Below are 19,939 nucleotides of genomic sequence, written 5' to 3' on the forward strand. Positions count from 1 at the left end.
TTCCTGTTTAACACTTTAATTATTAAGCAATAAAGTAGGAATTCTTCTGTACAGGTGTCGTTTAGAACTAGAGGAGTTACATTGGGCTCTAAAATCCGATAAATACGTCCTGGCCGCGAGTTAATAAGTCGCGGCCGCGAGTTACACATTATGATAGCGAGGCCAGCTACCATGAAAGAGAAACGAACCGCCTATATAGAAACAGGTACCTGGCCCCAACGGGCTTCAGTGAAAATTGTCATGCTTTACGCCAATTCCTGTGTATTTTTGTTTTAATGACATGTCCATGATAATAACTTGCGCAACTGTGGTGCCAGTGGAGGTACGCCATGATGGATGTTTGACTATATAAGCAATGGACCTCAAACATAGGACAATGGTAGCAAAGTTGTTTATGCTTACCCGGAATTGTAGGCACTTTTCCAGTCGATGTTTTAATAGGGGCAAATCCTTTTACCTTTTCCCTAAACATTTTTTTTCATTTTAAAGTTTTATTGACGTCACTACAGCATTCTGTACTTAACAAAAACTAGGTTCATTTTGCGGCTACAGGGACGAAATGTTGTAAAAGGACGAAACAGGTTTTCGAGTCATTGCGTTTTAATGGTGATATTCTTTGAACGGATGAGCAATTTCAGATTCTTTTGTTCCATCTAAAATGTATTTTCTAAAATTGACTTTTTAGTCATTATTGTTTTAGGTGTTACATACTTTTTATCAATTCTGAACTTTTTTTTTAGGGGTGCGGGTTCCGCTGTTTTTACATACTCTGTATTTTTTTATGTTGACATAAAATCTCTTAAATGTTATTTAACACCTGATGATTTCATGATGACGTAACGGATTTTTTTCAGGTTCATAGAAGTAAAAAGGGGACTTCATGGACATAACAAAAAAGATGTCAAGTTATTAATGGTCTATCTGATTACAAAATACAAAAAAAGATTATTTTGTTTAAGAGTTATAAGTGAAAGACGTTGGTAACTTTTTTTTAAAAACTGAAATCGCTTGTAATTTGATATCCGAGTTATTTACATCACTTGGTGTCAGGGCCGATGGTTCAAAGTTGCAAATTGATACCATAAACCATTGAGGAGAAACCTTGCAGAGAATTACAGTCGAGAAAAATAGAAATAAAATTTCATCACATCCAGAATCCAATTTTTTAGGGCCCTCAAGCGGGCCCAGGACCCAAGGAAGGGCTCAGGAGACAAGAATTCAACTCTGCCAAAACATACAGAAACAAATATACTGCATGCAAGAAAGTAGCTTAGCAACAATATTTACAAAACGATATTCCATTGCCATTATTGTGATTTCATATTTTTATTGGCAGCTTGAGGTCTATGGGTCCCATTGCCTATTTGGGTGTTATGCCGACAGTTAATCTTTTTTTGTTCGATTATTTTATTGCCCTGTGAAAACCTCAAAATGTCTAAAAAATATATGACTTGATCATGTAGAAGTGGAACAAAATGTTTAAGCCTGCAATCCCCTGCATCAACACAATCAACTAGATGACACGGTAAGAAATTATAAATTATATAAACAACAATGTAGGCTGGATATACGGAAATACAGTTTTTCACATCGAGTTGTCGACATATGGAACAGTCTGCCAGAGGAAATGGTCCAAGCTCCATCTCTCATTTCTTTTAAAAACAGCCTCAATAATGTTGGGAAACATTCCACAGTTGTAAATTCACCCCAATATATTAATTTCTATATTACTTCAACTTCTTTTCTCTTTTACTGATTCTATTCTGCAACCACATGCCCTCTTTAAGTTAAGATTAGATTTATTTGACCAAGATGTGATGGGTCATATACCTATAGGCTTCAATTCGACCCTAAATTACAAGCAAGATTACAGGCAAGAAAACAACTTCAAGGACAAACCCATAATTAGTGCGTGTGACTGCGAAGTCTCACTTTATTCTTCTTCTTTACTGTTTTTATGAGCACAATTGTACATGTCCAATAATCAAAAGGTTGGTGTTTTTGCGCACAAAGGCTGTGCGTAGTTTGGAGTCATTTTATCAAGATCTCTTTGTCGATGTCGGGAGGTTACTAAGTGCACATGAAATCAATGGACTTTAACCACAACTGCAATACACGTATTACATTACATGTACGTTTTTGACTTGCAAACTGGGCCCATCCGTTGGCCACAAATGATGTCAACTAATGACGTCAACTAATGACGGGTACAAAACAAAAACACCATATATACATGTAGATGACGTCTTTCCATTTTTGTTGGGCTTCTGTTTTGTAGAGTACGTAGTACACGTACATGCACTTAGTATGCGCCTAAAAAAAGGAAAACGCATTGTGCAGTCCACGTAAACGTTATGCAGTGTACTACTTTATACATCAAATATCAACCCAAAATGTACATTCCGGTGGTATACATAATACATCATCATTGAACCCTTTCAACATGTTCAAAGGGAACATACATTTGCAGACTTCGAGAAACATTGCTACAGTATCAAATTATTATAAAATACCTTACTGGACAGTTAGTGAATGACAGTCTAAAGCATCCTGTAAAATCATGGCACCTGGTGTGCTGTCATTTTCCAGAAAAGTGGTATTGGTTTATTATTTCCAACGCTGGTCGGCCGATCAGCGTTTTAAGCTTACAATTTCCCGACGTCTATTCCCGAAGTATGTAAATTTCTCCGTTTCATTTTAAGTGGGGTCAGGGAACCAGACTACAGGTATATTATTGTTTTGGGCCCCTGTTTTTTTCCAGCATCTACAAACACAAAACTTCAAACAAGTCAGTGTAACAATATGTGTTTTAAAATATTAACTCCCAAAGACATCCATTTTACAGCAAAAGCAAATGTTGTATTTTCCCTTTAAGTACTCCTTGAGAAAAAGTTAAATTAGATGGAAAATGGTACCCTTTATTTTGAGAATTTGAGGAACCCCCAGCCCCCGCAAAAGTTAAATTATATGAACCAGTTAGTTTTGTTAGTTCTACATTTATGCACGAATTTAGGTTACACAACTATTATTAGGAATTTTGTCCATAAAATAACCAGATGGGGTACTGACAATTAGTTCGAGGTGTGTATTCTTCAACTTAGTTCTGACCGAAAGTTAGCAAACAAAATAATGTTTGAAATTTATACAAAAGTAGGACAAAATTTTCATACAAACTTGTATCATTTCACTTGTGCATAGTGAAGATTTTTTTTTTTGCATAAGTACACATCCAATAAAGCAACACAAAACTGTGTGCATAACATATCAGTCAGTGTTTTAAGAAGTTTTTATTTAAAGCATTAATGTTACAGTTCAAAAAAGTACAGCACTCTATCAACTTTGCAAATTCAGTATGGAATGCCTACATGTACATTCAATTTAATCATTTTCATTTCAATTTTCAGTATTTACATGGGCACCTAAGATGGCAGTTGGAAATATAATTGGACAATAATACCTTATTTGAATTACAAATTAGAAGACAGGCCACGAGAGTCCAAGTTCTTGTTACTTCATCAGATGGCAGTGAGAAAACTCATATTTGTATTTCTTTGATTGTGACCGCAATTCAATATAGGTTTTCCCGGACAATTTTGGAAAATGTGTACATGAATTTGTAAAAGCGTTCGTTTTCGTGCGAAATAAAATGAACGTTCAAAATCCCTGTTTCTATTTAACAAATGATAATTCTATTTCCATGAAGGTGCATTCAGTCGTAACAAATCAGCGTACGATTTCCCGAATGTGCACTGAATTTAGTATAATTGACATTTTATTTTAGCGCGAAATCGAAGGCACATCCGCAATCCTGTATTCCTTTTAATTTATCATCAATCTATTTTGCTAAATGTGCAGCCGATTTCCTGCGCAGTGTTGCTTAACGTATGCCTGGTTAAGCATTGGAATTCATTTATGTGTTAACAAAAGTATCTGAAGAATGTTTGATTGAATTTTTGATAATTCATGATGATTGTACTAAACCAAGTGGTGTAGCTTTTGGAACATACCGGCTATTGTAATAAATCCTTCATAAAATTCAAAGCTGAAGACAATTGTCCTTTTTTGCTCAGCATTTGCCACAATCGCATCATAATTTATAACCAAGCAATCGAACTGATAGAATGAGAGAGAACTTTAAGAAATACAGAAAGACATTAAAATACAATTAAGACAAAGAACCACCAATAAAAGGTTCCCAGATATCCCCTGTGACATGACACGTGATGTTTCCCTTTACCGTCCCAATAATATGCCTACAAGATCATTTTGATTGATTTTATTTGGGTAAGATTTATACCTTTTTAACATTTCATTTGCCTATTCCAAATAGGCCTTTGTGTATATAAGATGAAACACATTAATGATTAATTAGGCCAACAATACATTTATTAATTAATGAATCAATTAAAGCTGTATCATGATTTGTATAGACCTGTATATTTTTAAATAAATTGAATGCAGAATATGCGAATTTAAATTGTAACAAATGAAAACGAATGTTCAATTCAGCCTGTGTCACAATAAAACATTGATGTTCTGCGAATTGGATTGCACGAATAATTTATTCGTTATAATCGCAACACATCCGTCAAACCGAAAGCCTAATCACGTTTTCGCAATCCTTTAAATGAAACGTTATGCACATTCATTTATTTGCATGATGCAAAATGAATTCGAATGCTAGTTATTGCGAAAATGAAACCAGGATATAGGCTGTTCTCAAAATCAGCGCCAAATTGAATTTATGTTTTACAAATTCAAATGCATATTTTCCAAAATTGTCCGGGAAAACCTATAGTCTGACAGGATGTTACATGTAGTACTACATTGTAAGTGGAAGTGCATAGTTATGTAGGTGTTGTTTGATTACAATGTACATTTACATGTACCTGAAAATAACTGGAACCTCACTTTGTCTGCAATTGAAGAGTTTGTGTCCAAAATGTGATAAATGCCATTTTGGTACATGTACAATGTACATGTACCTTCTACATGTAGAATCTCGCCCTCTCCCACCGGTACATGCGCATGTACATGTAGTTGCACAAAGTCAGTTCGACTGCTTTGTTACATGTATATACATGTACATGTATAAGATTTGAGGCTTTGCATGGTGGAGTATCGGTATCGTTTCGGTTTGCTGTAACACCATGTGGTAATAACTACTGCTTAGAAGATATTTAGTTCTGAAAAGAACTTGTTCTGCTTATTATCAACTTTCGATAAGTAGTTTTTGTTCTGATAAGAGCAGTCCTGCTTTAAATTCTAAGAGAACTTGTCTTTGGTCTCAACGTTTCAACTAGCCTGCTCTAGTCATCGTCAGGGGACTGTTTTTATCAGAACAAAAACTACTTAGCGAAAGTTGATAACAAGCAGGACAAGTTCTTTTCAGAACTAAATACATTCTAATCAGTAGTTATTACCACCTGGTGTTACCGCAAACCGAAACGCTATATACATGTAGTTAACAAAATTTAAGAGTCCACTCTTGCAAAAACTCTACTTGAGAAAAAGCAGCTATATTTTGTACAAGCAACGTGTGTTCTATAAGTTTTATATAATCACAACTATGCAACTTTTGCACTTTTTTACATGAATATATCACGTTTTGGAAACTCTTCAATTCTTTCACCAAGTGCAAGGGGCAGGAATGTTATATTCACACTCACAAAAGTCACCACTTAACTTTAATACAAAACATACTTTTCCCTGTGTACATTTCCCTGATTGTATTAGTTTTTAAATAAACAAAAAAGTAACTTTAAAATTCTTGATTTTCTTTTTCATGGCAGGAAGCACAGCCTGTAAACATGGTAAAATATTCTTTACGGTAACAAATTGCAAAAATAATAATCATAACGATTTGAAAATTTACAAAATGTTGACATACATGTATCAGCCCTTCGTTCTGAATGAAGAAAAGCACTATAAAACTCAACTTGTGTTCCTTGATTTTTACTTTTCCAATAATAACTGAATCATACTGTTTCAAAACACACACAAGATTATGCAAGGCACTGCAGTCAACATTCTCGGTGGAAAATCAACGTGATTTTGAAACTGCTTCGTTACATCGAACTTTCCAATTCACTTATGTGCATAGAGTCTCTTTGTGAGGCTAGCCAAGGTTTCATATGAAAATATGTACATATATCAGTGCTGGGAATAACAAATTTACACTATATTACATGAGAGCCGAGTGTTACAAGTTACACCTATCAAGTACATGTATTAATCAACTTAAAAGAAATGCCTGGAGCGGGGCTTGAACCTGCGACCTCCGGATTGCCGTTCCGGTGCTCTTACCAACTGAGCTATCCCGCCCTCGGTTCCCCAATTAGTCAATCTCTTTGTTCAAGGGGGGCTAATCAGACTCAGAAGCCAAGTTTGTTAAATCAAGTTTGTTTATGATGTGCATTGATTTCATCCGCCTTTTGAACAATAGACAGGCTAGACCTAGCTTTGTGACGTCACATTTACATGTACAGTGACATTAAAGGGGCACTGCGTCCTGAAATCTACAAAATTTTTATGTGTTGGATTATTTACTTATCCTATCTGAAACATCTGGTTGAAAGTTAACCAACCTAATGTCTTACCGTTCCCAAGAAAAGAGGAAAAAAACCCGGTTGTTTACATCGGGCATGATGGAGTACGCGTACAGTTTTTCCTGTCCTTTCAATGTACGATACACGTTGTGTACATGTATGTCACATAAAATTACACACAGCACACGTCCGAAGAAGGAGTTACATTATGTAGTTGTGTGGATTGTGGATATTTATATCGTACTTTTAAATGTTATTTCTGATTAACAGCTTTTTGTTCAAAGCGGGTTTTGTAGTCCAATTGGGCTCATTCCAGGACGCAGTTCCCTCTAAGCACATCCATGGAACAACTGCATCTAGGCCTAATATGCATATATACATGTATCACTTTTAGTTCACTCAATTGCAATAATGCCATTCAAAGGTTAACATAAAAATTTCATGAAAATTCTGTCTATTAGTTTGGTGTGAGATGAGGTACAAATGTAGCACACGAATCATTGAATCATTTCACAAGGTGTTTGGAACTAGAAATACATTCACTCTAAGTACACCATGTAGTTATTGTCAGTAGCTATGTGGGATTGTTTGTAGTGAATGGGAGACTTTTGAGACTGTGGTGGCAGCAAACGCAATGTCCTTTTCTACGTCATTTTGAGCATGCGCACGTTACGTTCAATGTGACGCAAACATTGAAAAGGACCAGTGTGTTTGCTGCCACCACGCATCTGAAAAGAATCCCACTGCAAATGAACTTGTATGAATCTACTGAATGGGTAAAATGCAGTGGATAGTTCAAATTGTTGTCTAAGTAAATGAACACCTTACAAAACAAATGCAAAAGGGATGTTCTGATGCAAACATGCTACATATTAAATCTTTTTACAATGGCTACTCAAAAATGAATCTTCTGAAATCAAAACTAACAATCTAGTCAAAAAAAGAGGGGGGGGGGGATACATCATTGCATGTGTGCAAACAAAAAAACTTTAACTAAATTGGTTAGGAATACTATGTACAAATGTTGTTATTTCAAAAGTAAAATTGAAAAAAAAAAAAGTCTCTCTGGCAGTGTAATTTTCCTTCCGTTATGCAAGACACCATTTCAAATATTCACTTCAGTTGTTCATTTATTCAGTAGGTAAGACAATTATGCCGGCGAGACACAGGAAAGATGTACCAGGTCCATCCATGAATGTACATTGAATTTTCTCACTGCTTGCTAGAAGTTCTCCTTGTCAATCATTGGCTCATACTTGCCCACAAGTCGGGTGGGTGTGCCGCTAGCCTGTCTCCGTCGCGATCCCATCTTGTTGTATGTGATGGCGCTGTCTCCCATTCGTACTTGGACTGTGGGGGCGTCCTTGTCTAGGTTGCGGGTAGATAGTGGGGAGCGAGGCGGTGCAGGCAGAGTACCATTAATCTTGGCCTTGATAGATTTTGTCAAGCTGGGTCTCCTTGTTTTTTTGGATGGTCCTGGAAAAAAAAAAAATCAATCATTCAATTTTTTTTTAAATCACTTATGAAATTTTCAAAGTCTGGGGATACCTTGTGTTAAGCTTACTCATCAAATGTGCTCTCTGCAAATGAGAACTTCAAGTACATAAACATATACTGTTGCAACACGAGTGCCATTTCATTTGTGTCATCAGCATTGTGTGTTATGTGCTTTACCATGTTTACTGAAGTTCAAGGTGCATTGAGTCATGGAGCAGCTCAGGCAGAACTATCTTACAGTAATTTACAGTGCTAAGATTATTTAAAGATACAGTCCATCATTTGCAGCTATCCAAGAAGTAACTGACGTAATTATTGTTAAAAACACATACATGGTTGAAAGATAGTAAGCGGACTGTGAAATTATTCTTTTTGGCAAGCTGTCATTTTGAAGAAATCAACGAAAGAAGGCCTTTCCAACGGAGCATTAATTTCTGTTAGTACATGTAGTTCGTTTTTTTTATTCGGTAAAGCACATGCAAGGGTTGGCGGCTGCTATAATTCGTCGGATCAGTGCGCGACATCACATAGCTGGAATCGGCCCAGTGAGAACGTGTCTCGGACGCTGAATTCAGGCCCAATTCAAAACATGATTCAGCAACGTTTGATTTGAAATCGAGATCCTAGAATGCTGTTTTTCTCGGAATATACAGCTGAAGCTGAGCTGAAACTTTATCAGGTTAGTTGTTCAGCACCCTTCATTAGATTTTGAGCATATTTGTTGCTTCAAACGAACAAAATGCACAAATTACAAAATGATGGACTGTACCTTTAAGCAGCCAAGATATCTGATACAAGCAACACAAATTGCACCATTTTGGCTGGTTATATTTAACATATTTTCCGCAGCATATTTCTGTGAGTTGATACCCCGTACAATTAGCCCTTGTTCATACTCAGCATGTTGAATGCTTCTCATGTATAAAAAACACAATGTCGTGCCATGCCTTGGCAAAGTGCAACATGTTTTACTCGGAAATCAACAGTCCACAAACGGGTGACAGTGCAATCCCGGCCAACCCAACACACAGACAAACAAACAGACACAGACCTTGTGACAGGTCACGTGATGCATACAAGTCATGCTGGGTCCTCAGCCAAAACACTGGGACCTAGAACAAAGTGACACAAACACAAGAGACGGTATCAAATGTGCAGGAGTGCTGAAACCCATGGGCATTTGTATGCTACAAACATATGCACCTAGCTTGAGTAACTCCAGCTCCAATGCTTATCTCATTAGAGCTGGCGGCACAACTACAACTACGTTAGAACTACAATGTAGATCGTACATGTAAGAGTCCCAACATCCCGGACCGTCCATCTCTACTGGTACCTTAGGTGGCGTATCTAGTAATTTGGAGGCCGTTTTGAGGTAAATCTTATGTCGTTGTTGGGCAATGTTGGGTTTTTGGGTCAACAACGGAATTGTGTCGCACGGCGTTTTCTCATGGTTTCTGGAGAATTGCTACCAAAATCATCGAAAAATTTCATATTTTGGTCTTTGTTGTTCTGTTTGAAGTTGATTATTAGATTCATGGATGTCTGCTGCACCGTATGAGGTACGGATTATGGAATCTGGTTTGGGATAATCATAGGGAAAATGGACCATTTTTGTAATGCACTGGGGATATAGGGTCCGAGATGTCGGGACTCTTACGATCTACATTTTGTACATGTAGTTCTTGTAACGTAGTTGTGCCTCCAGCTCTAACATGTCTAATGTGATCATGATGATAAGCATTGGAGCTGGAGTTACTCAAGCTAGTGTGCACCCTGTAATGATGTACATGTACCTTATTAACATGTATACATACCTGAACATGTACATGTATGTCATACAACGAAATCCATTTGCTTACATAGTATACAAGTGTAACTTACAGAATGAGACATACATTGTACATGTATTTTGTTACACTGTATGAACCACATACATGTATGTACTGGTACGACAGGTGCAAATATAGACAAATCATTCATAAAACCTCAACAAGTGCCTCTATCATAAGGGAAACACCGAAATATGAAATATGACACTTAGGCCTACATTGTGTGTAATTTGAATTTTCTTCAGGTTAAGATGGGGTTACTTCAGGAAAAGTAAACAATAGGTCATGACCTTGGAGTCCCGATGCCGCCTTATAATGCATTGACATTGCTACGAAAAGGGAAAGGAAAAGACGTTTAGTCTGTGATAGAATTTGGAGTGGCTGAGGGTTAATGTGTATAGATGGAAGTCAGTGTGCGTAACATAAAATGAAGAGCAGTGAATGTTATTTCAACCCTACACCGATAGCCCCTTAGCAGCTTAGGGGGGGGGGGGGGGGGGGGGGGGGGGGGACCCAACTCCAGGTTGGAATGGAGTATACATGTAATCCATGTCCCAACTTGGTAACACATTCAAGAACTCCAAAACAAGTCATAAGTGAAATATGCTCACCTCTGTCAAACATGTCAAAGGTGCCACACCTCAAGATGCCCTTATAGTGATTCAGCGCTTATATGTACATACATGTATGCACAGACGTATATTCAAATTGTGATGGAAATTTTATCCAACATATCCAATGTGATTTGCTGGTAAATAGGTTATTTTGTAACATGTATATATGTACCTGTTGTTCTATTGTTTTCACTTAAACTTATCAGTCAAAAACATCTGGTTGAGAGGTCCCCATTGCAGACATACACGTGTCACATATGGTACCGGTCTGGTGCAAACCATGCGTGTACTTAAAAAATGGAACTGATATACCAGCTTTATATGGGCTAGATGCAACAGACAAAGAGGCCAAAATTATAGCATTGTTTCAAATTGATCATTTTTTTGTTTTTTTTTTCAATTAATTTTTTTTTAAAAAGGAGGCGGCCTCCAAAAAGGAAGCGGGCGGGGACGCTTAACATGTTTTTCGTTAGTTGGCCTTATAACAATGAATATAATTTAAACTAAATATGCAAACCTTTTCAACATTGTTCAATAAGGTTAGTACACTTAAGTAGTTATTCACAAATTACCAATGGACTCCAAATAAAGCAGTAAACATCTGTCATTGACGATATGTGAGAGTTAAAACATTAGCGCAAAGGGAAATTTACAGAAGTAAATTGAGGCATATTTTACCTTTCTCAGAGGCAATTAGGCTGGCCTTCTGACAGTCACCTTCATCAGTGTGTCCAGTGTCTGGCATGTTCTCCCTGGACGGCTTGTGTGTCCCTGATGCTACGCTGGCGGCTTCAGGCTCTTCGCTTGTGTGAGATCGGTGGATTAACAGAGCTGTATCGCTGCTGTTGTTGTTGGAGACATTTTGCACGTCATCATCTCCCCCCTCTTCGGCTATGCTTTCATGTTTGCCAACAGAAGGCATTTGAAATTTATCTGTAAAATGATTTTTAGGAAACAAATCAATGAAGCAATTTCATATAAATTGTCAAACATGTTTAATTGAAAAAAAAAAAAACCCATTATAAAATAAGTGAGATACATACACTGTATATCCATCACTATGATGTACAGTACAATGCTCCGTTTTTTTAAAGACCAAATTTTGACGCCCAACTTTGAAATACTGACCAGAAGTGCAAGTACAGGTACGTCTCTTGTAATTGTTTTGTTTTTTTGGAGGGTGCACTTTCATTACCAAGGAATTGGCTGTACGAAAGCAAATAGTATGTACTGTTCTACATACACAGGGTTCGACTTTAGAAGTAGCCCACTAGCCAAATGCTAGTCAAAACAGCTGCGGGCTAGTCAAACTGCTCCGTAAGCATGTCAAGTAGGCGGGCTGGCGAGTAACAAATTATTAGGCTTCGGCAAAGAGGAAAGGACAGGAAGCAATAAACAGTTAAATTCAGAAAGCAAACTTGTATCAATTTGTGTCTAATTTTATAAACTGTTTAGGGTTAAGTTATCAGATCTGTTTACTAAAAATACTGACAAGATTGCCTCATGATACACATTTTACATGTATGCACATTGTTGTTAATGGGACACTCCATAAATGAAAAAAACACGTGGGCTAGTGAAAATGCCTGCGGGCTAGTGAAAATGCCTGCGGGTTGGTTAAGAGTCTGTTTCAGTATGGCTGGCTAGTGAAAAACAAGTTAAGGTCGAAACCTGCATATACATGTATGTACATGTTGTCTTTCAATGTGTCAATTCTCACATCAATAGTACAGTACCTGGCTCAGATTCTTTGACCATTGGAGTCCGGGGTACATTAACGGTGGGTGACCTGGGGTCTGGGTAGGTGAAGGGGCAGGGGGTTCTGGACACACCCTCCGTGGGGGATCGCGGGTCTGTCTCAGGTATCGGCGTCCGGGCAATCTTTGTCGTCGGTGAACGTGGGTCCTCAAAGCTGTCATCGACCTCGCCCGGCTTGGGCACAATGATGGGGGTCCGTTGGACTTCATCGGTGGGTGAGCGGGGATCCCTGAGTTTGACGAGGCGCCGGTTACTGAGCGGGGTGTGGTTGCCATCAGCTTCATCTGTGGGTTTGTCTTGGGTGCCTTGAAGGTGGGTGGTGTCATGGTCAGCTTTGCTGTCTGTTGTTCCCATTGTGTCCTGAAATACCTACAGATGTGGATTATAAAGGACTGTATTAGCCTTTCTGAGTACCACTTCACATTTGAAAATTGGAAAGTAGTTCAAATATTCAGTGATTCCACTACACTCCTTTCATTCTACTACAAAACCCTTCAGGTCACAGCCATGGTAATTCAGTACACAGTACCACTGACATAGTAAACAATATAACTAACATACATGTACATCAGATGCAAACAGAAAAGAAAATGGGACAAATTAACAAAAAACAAGCAACAAACAAACAAACAAACACCCCACTGCAACACCCCATCTACATTTTTGTATGTATGCAGAACATCAGACACCAACCCACCAACCAAAAGAAGCAACCAAAGTTTGAGCATATAATGTACATTTTGTACACTATGTATTTATAAGTCAAATCCACCATTCCTTTTCAACCTTTCTGGCTCAATGCTCTTTACCGGACTGTACACATGTACAATGTACACATGCATGTACAGTGAGACTGAGAGCATTCCAACCCATCAAGGTACATACGTGTACATGTACATGTCCACTTTACCACACATTCAAGACAACACTCACAACCATGACAACAGAAGTTGGTACAGTAACCATTTAATGGATGTACATGTACATGTACACGTATGTACATGGTTACTGTAAAAACAGTTAGAATTCCACCAACATGACCAATGGTTAAACCTCCATTATATAAACCATTTATCTGGCAGGGCTTTTAGATACATGTAGTAAGAAGGAATGAGAGTATTTACCGTCAGTGCATACATTTCAAATGAAAGTTCACACTTCAACAGTTCAAGAATCCTGTAGCTGTACACTACAAGTACATGTACATGTACACACATACTGGAATTTGTATCCTTGTTGCTTGTGGAGTCATTTCTTTGTTCCCGTGTACATGTGTACATGTACTAAAGTTTTCAAGTTAAATTTGTAGTGAACAGTCGCATCTGTTTCTCAGTTCTGATGCAAGTGTGTGTGCATGATATGAAAGGCTTCAGGAAATGATTTGGATTCATTTTTTACTTTGAGCACAAAACATGCAAATTGAGCTCCTCGGACTTCCCAGGAGAGCAATTTTGGGTGCTCAAATTGAGCTCCTCGGATTTCCCAGGAGAGCGATTAACTGAGCTCCACAAATTTCTAAAAATGAAGGCCTGAGTTTTATAGTTTCAAAATGTTTCAAAAGTGTAATAGTTACAAAATGCTCCAATTTTAACCAAAATTAATTTCCTGGGCTGAAATCCCGACTTAATAGCATAAAATACATGTACTTCAATTTGCGACGGATCAACACACCTTCGAAATTCCTAGTTTTGAGGATTTAACTCCATTTATCTATTTAATGATAACCTTGTGGAGACATATTCACGTATAGAAATTGCTCTGTGGAGACGTATATACATGTGTACAATGTACATGTATTCAGTATCTTCTGTTCCCTATTATACCCATGTCTCCTCAGGATACCGTGTAACAGATCACGTATAGTGTACATGTACATGTATGTAGGTCCCACAATCATGACAAAATGCAACTTAGAGGTTTGATTAATGTATGTTTCAGAAAGGTAGAGCCTTGCCTTGTTCTTTCTGTTATTTTACAATGTACACGCTCCTTGAAATTTCAGGAAGGTTCCTACAAGTACATACATGTACATGCACTAGCAATACATACAGTACATGTTACATACATGTTTGACCACATCAAGAAATCTGAATGATCACAATTACAATGTAAGTATTATTCTTGAAAATGGCTATTTTTCTGTTGAGCTTCAGTACCATGCTGCTATTGTGCAGTTTCCAGAATCGGAAACAGGAAAGTGAAACCACTTCCTGTCAGTTTTGTTGACTTTTAATCCCCGGTGTGGTTAAGTCCCCAGAGTGATTCAATCAATGTGCAAACTGCTTAATGTGACTTACTAAAGTACTATAAATAAATATGTAGACTGTGACAAAATACCAAGGTTCACATGTGTTTCACAAATGTTGGAAATGCGTACATGGGCATGTGGACGAAGTGGACGAAAAATGACTAAGAAGAAAAGAGAACAATATCGTCCGCAATTCCTAGCAGTAGCATACATGTACATTGTACATGGACGTTTTGTGTACAAAACATACAATATATGGGAGTCTTCCTAAAAAGTTAAAGTACATTGTACAAACAAAAGAAGGACAATAGGACGTCCACAGTGGGAGGTTGATACATGACTGTGTGTTAAAATGTACATAATTTACAAATGTATGTGCAGTTTGTACGTATGTACATTTTGTAAATTTATGTATACATGTATGTGGCCAGAAGTGGACTACAAATTTGGTACCTGTACATATATACATTGTACCATTAATGTACAATGTGTTTGAACTAAGCAAGTTAACTTAGTTTTTTTGGGGGGGGGGGGGTACTAATGACGCATGGTCAAGCTTGTTTATTCAATGACTTTTAACCCATCCACATTGTACTACATGTATGATTTTATGTCCAGGATGTTCGTACATGTAAACGGCTGCTTGATATTAAAAACTGATAACACTGAAAAAAAATAAAATAAAATAAAATGCTGTTGCTATTTTTAAACAAGTCGATTGTTGCTCACATGCATTAGACATAAATGAAATGGTTCTCAGACTTTATTCAATGATAGAGTCATGAATCAGACAGAAATTAAATCTAGGCCACCTCGATTGATCAAAATGCAGTATTTGGTTTAACCACTGGCATGACTGGGACGGGATTATTTTTGCCGAAATTAACACTTTCGAAAAATGTAAAATATAGCAGCTAACTTCTGATATACAGCACTGATCTCTATATAAAGACTGGATAGCTAATACAGAGCCGCACAATGTACGAATTTGACGCCATATTGGTGAGACCGGCTGGTGATCTACAAAGGACAAGTTGCCGTTTTTATAGACAGCATGATTTCTTTTGTAACGTCGCGGTTCACTTGAGTTATATTTTGACCACCATCACTGACCAAGGTTAACTACAATTTTTCTAACGTCGTGGTTACTAAAATGCCGCAAATATAACTTTTTCGGCGTTTTGAAATAATAATCACTACGGAAATGTGTCCCTTTTAGAACATCATAATATGTGTACGTGACCAAAATGCGCGTCAACTGTTGATACAACGCGCGCGTATTTACGCGTAGAACGTTCGTATTATACGCGGCCATCTTCGTGAGACCGGGGGCGAATTGGTCAATATGCGAAGTCTACTGTGTGAATGTTGTATGCATATCCGCTATCCAGTCTTTATATAGAGATCAGTGATATACAGCCAGACGCCACAAATACTGATTCGCAAGAGTCATTTCAACAGTACCACATTTCTTGCCAAAAACTCATGTGCCTACGGAGCATAAATTGTAGAATAGGCCGTGCACAGTGGCCCAGTTCAAGGTCAACACATGGTCTGCCTCCACAGACTTCTTGGACTTAAAAGAAAATAATGAGGGATTAGCGTGTTACACAGATTTCACCCTCAAAACGGCCTCCAAATTACTAGATATGCCACCTGAGGTACAAGTAGACATCGATAATTAAGATAGTTGTACTGAAGTTTACTTACGATCCGGATGAAAGGTGAAATTTCCCGTTCAATTCCGAGAGCTCCCCTCGCTATCATGAACACGTTCATCCAACTCATGTTTGAATTGCGATGTGGTCTTCATGCCCAGCGTTCATTCGATGGTCCCCGTATCCCGAGTGCGATCGCGCACGATGCAACCGAGCGCGCGCGATGCATCGATTATGATAATGAGTAGACTGGATCATGTTTGTAAACACAAATACATTTCGAACGATAATAGGGAGTCGGGAACTAGGGCAGGTTTTATGGACAGAAACCAGTTCAAGCTAGTTCCCGACTCCCTATTAATATTATCGTTCGAAATGCATTTGTGTTTTCAAACGTGATCCAGTCTACTCATTATCATAATCGATGCATCGCGCGCGCTCGGTAATGGAATCGCACTCGGGATACGGGGACCATTGAATGAACACTGGGCATGAAGACCACATCGCAATTCAAACACAAGTTGGAAATTTATCGTGTTCACGATAGCGAGGGCAGCTCTCGGAATTGAACGGGAAATTTCACTTTTCATCCGGATCGTACATGTAAGTAAACATCAGTACAACCATCTTAATTATCGATGTCTACTTGTACTTCAGGTGGCGTATCTAGTAATTTGGAGGCCGTTTTGAGGGTGAAATCTGATGTGTTTGTTGGGCAATGTTGGGTTTTTGAGTCAATGACAGAATTGTGTTGCTCGGCATATAATGATTAGCTTGGACCCTACTTTAATTTTTTTTAATGAACTCATAACTAATGTAATTAATTAATTTAATTTATTACTTTAAACAATTATTTTACTTGCAGGCTCAATAATTCATATTAATGTTTACATGCTTTAACTTAAAAACCCTATGCATATAAAATGGTAATTATTTTAAAAAGTAAATAAATTTATTAAAGATTTAATTAATTAATTTAATTGATTAATTTAATTAATTAATTCGCATTGATGAATAAATAGGCCTATGTTGTTTATTTAACAAAACTCCTAATGAGCCATAAACAATAATACACATCATGAAAGTGCAAGTTGTTCGCATTTTTATATCTCTGAACCCACACAGTCAACCTCATTAGCATAATACTGTAAATAAAATGTTTCTAAAAAGGCATTAAGGCATTGTCTCACGAAGCACAGTGGTGCTATTAATTGGAGAAAAATCTGCTTTTCAAAATAACGTTACATATCTGCATGACTTTACTAGGAAAAAAAATTAGTTGGGCGGCTTTGCATGCATGGGAAAAATCTATGTAGCGCGCAAGTTTAAACTTGCGAGCACAATTTGTAGCAAGGAAATTAATGCACGCGCAAGTTGCGCTCGACACAAACAAAATGGTCCACGAACTAACAAACTGCACCACCGGCATCAAGTACCAGCATGTATTCATCAACCAATAGCAATGGGGAAATTAATAAGATTAAGACCCATGATAGGCCAGGGGACTACATTGTGTACAGTGTAGGCGTATTCTGTCGAGGTGCAGGTGTAGCTTGAGTAACTCCAGCTGACAATGACATGCTCATATTCATTCACATGTAGCATATGAGCAAGTCAGCTGGAGTTACTCAAGCTAGTCAAGGTGTAGTCTGAGTAACTTTGACCCAACTTATCGCCTTTTTTAACATTTGGACATGGTCTGGCGATAGAAAAAAGGCGATAAGTTGGGTCCTCGGACTAGTCAAGGTGCACCTTAGCCCCATAAATGTGGCCTATTTACTGGACTGCCTCCGTAAACATAGGCCACACATCCACATGTACAAAAACGTGTCGCACTTTGCCAAATTTTGATTTTCACATTTAGGCTTACATGGCTTAGTTTGTAGGGTTTTTTTTGCTTTAGCTTTAGAAGCATTCTCACCCTCTTTATAGGCTAATCAGAAAGTGCTGCCTTTTTCAGATGTCCATTTTTCGTGAAATTTCCAGATACATTTGCACACGTTTGCGTACATGGCGTATCAAAATTTCAACATGAAATTTCACAAAATTTAGACATCTGAAAAAGGCAGCACTTTCTGATTAGCCTATAAAGAGGGTGAGAATGCTTCTACATGTAGTTCTAAAGCAAAAAAAAAAAACCTACAAAGTAAGCCTAAATGTGAAAATCAAAATTTGGCAAAGTGCGACACGTTTTTGTACATGTGGATGTGTGGCCTATGTTTACGGAGGCAGTCCAGTAAATAGGCCACATTTATGGGGCTAGGTGCACCTATTAAAATTTCCAAAACAAGATTCAAAAATCTAATCACTCATCTGAGTGTTTGACCTTGCTGTATAAAACTATCAGTATAACCCTACCTATTCCTTGCACTTAATGAATGATAAATGAGGATTACTTCGCGTAAATAACCAGATAATTTGTGTAATCATTTCGTACAGACTAGTACTTACCACACAACAATTCAGTGAGTGAGTGCGAACTGTGCCTGCGATGCCTGCACCGTACCTTGCCTTAACTACAATGAACTACATGAACTATGTGCAACTGCAACTTGACGCTAGCTGGAGCGATGTGTTTTTAAACAAAATTTAGCCATTCATGAGTCTTGTTTCACACCCCCTTTCCAAACTTCAGAACTGAAGTTGTTCGTGATTGGTCACTTGAAGTAAGTCGGAACAAGTGTTTGTCGAGCGCAATTTGAGTCCCCCGCGCAAGTTTAAACTTGTGCGCACAAATTTCAACTTGCGCGAGGGACTCCCGAAGCACGCAAATTACACTGCGCCATTCTCATTTGCGTGCGCAAGTTATAACTTGCGCAAAAGCGATCGCAATTTGAGAACCTAATTGCGGGCGGGATTTTATGGAATAAATTAATGGAATAAATTAATGAACAAAAAAATAAATAAAAAGGGGAATTCAATTAGCGTCAATGAAAAGAAACATTGAGATTTAGCAGTGCTTATCAGAGAAGTTTTTTTAGGGGCGGGGGCGGGGAGGGGACCTGGCAAGCAATCAATAAGCACACCAGCGGCAATTGCTTGAAAAGTGTACAAAGTTCCTGAAGTTGTTCAATAACGGAGACCAGCTTCAAGTTTTTTGCCTTGTAAAACAAATTAGCATTTTATTTATATTCTTAAATGTAAATTAATCATAATGTCCTATGTGTAACCTTTTGTTAACGTAAAAGAATGATTATTATCCCTTCAATTGTTTAATGCTTTAAATTACATTACATGTAATGTACAATGAAAAACGTCCTTATTCTAAAAAAAATACTGAATGAATAAATTTAGCAATTAATTAATTCGAATGAACAATAATTCACATTGTTTTAAAAAAAATACTTTGCTCACTGTCTTTGCATAACATTTCGAGCACTCAGTGTGTACGCTTCAAAACTGCATAATTTGAACAAAAATAATGAATGCATCACTAATTTAATTAAGGGAATAAATGTGTGCTCCGGAGGTTTTTATCACTCTGTTTAATACCACTTGGAGTCTGGGTGCTGATAATTACCCGAGCCGGAGGCGAGGGTAATTATCAGCACCCAGACTCTAAGTGGTATTAAACAGAGTGATAAATACCGACGGAGTACATATTTATTCCCATTCATAAATACCTTTTCGGTAAAAAAAAATCATACAATTCGTTCAAAACATCCCGATTTTGTTCAACAAATTCACTTTATGCTTTTTGAATCATCCCTCCTGCAAAATAATGGAGGGTTCAGCTGGCGAGTAAGATGAAAACAACCCTTTTATGGAGATTGACGCGCGCGTA

The 19,939-nt window shown here is 37.7% G+C and overlaps 1 protein-coding gene across 1 annotated transcript; it reads right to left on the reverse strand.

Annotated features, from left to right (window-relative positions):
• Positions 1 to 5,565: 5,565 nt before the first annotated feature.
• LOC119732132 lies at positions 5,566 to 18,722 on the reverse strand. The gene is made up of 4 exons (XM_038205529.1): positions 18,607 to 18,722; positions 12,228 to 12,618; positions 11,170 to 11,424; positions 5,566 to 8,024 (listed from the first exon to the last, which is right to left on the reverse strand). The coding sequence occupies exons 2-4, from the start codon at positions 12,601 to 12,603 to the stop codon at positions 7,771 to 7,773; spliced, it is 885 nt and encodes a 294-aa protein (XP_038061457.1). The 5' UTR covers positions 12,604 to 12,618; positions 18,607 to 18,722; the 3' UTR covers positions 5,566 to 7,770.
• Positions 18,723 to 19,939: the final 1,217 nt, after the last annotated feature.

The sequence above is a fragment of the Patiria miniata genome, unplaced genomic scaffold, assembly GCF_015706575.1.
Source record: "Patiria miniata isolate m_02_andy unplaced genomic scaffold, ASM1570657v1 HiC_scaffold_24, whole genome shotgun sequence".
NCBI classification, from domain to species: Eukaryota; Metazoa; Echinodermata; class Asteroidea; order Valvatida; family Asterinidae; genus Patiria; species Patiria miniata.

Coding starts and splice junctions, on each gene's coding strand:
- LOC119732132 (XM_038205529.1), bottom strand. CDS start 12,603: ATGGGAACAACAGACAGCAAAGCTGACCATGACACCACCCACCTTCAA. Junction 11,425..12,227: donor GGTCAAAGAATCTGAGCCAG/GTACTGTACTAT, acceptor ATCATTTTACAG/ATAAATTTCAAATGCCTTCT. Junction 8,025..11,169: donor CCTAATTGCCTCTGAGAAAG/GTAAAATATGCC, acceptor TTTTTTTTCCAG/GACCATCCAAAAAAACAAGG.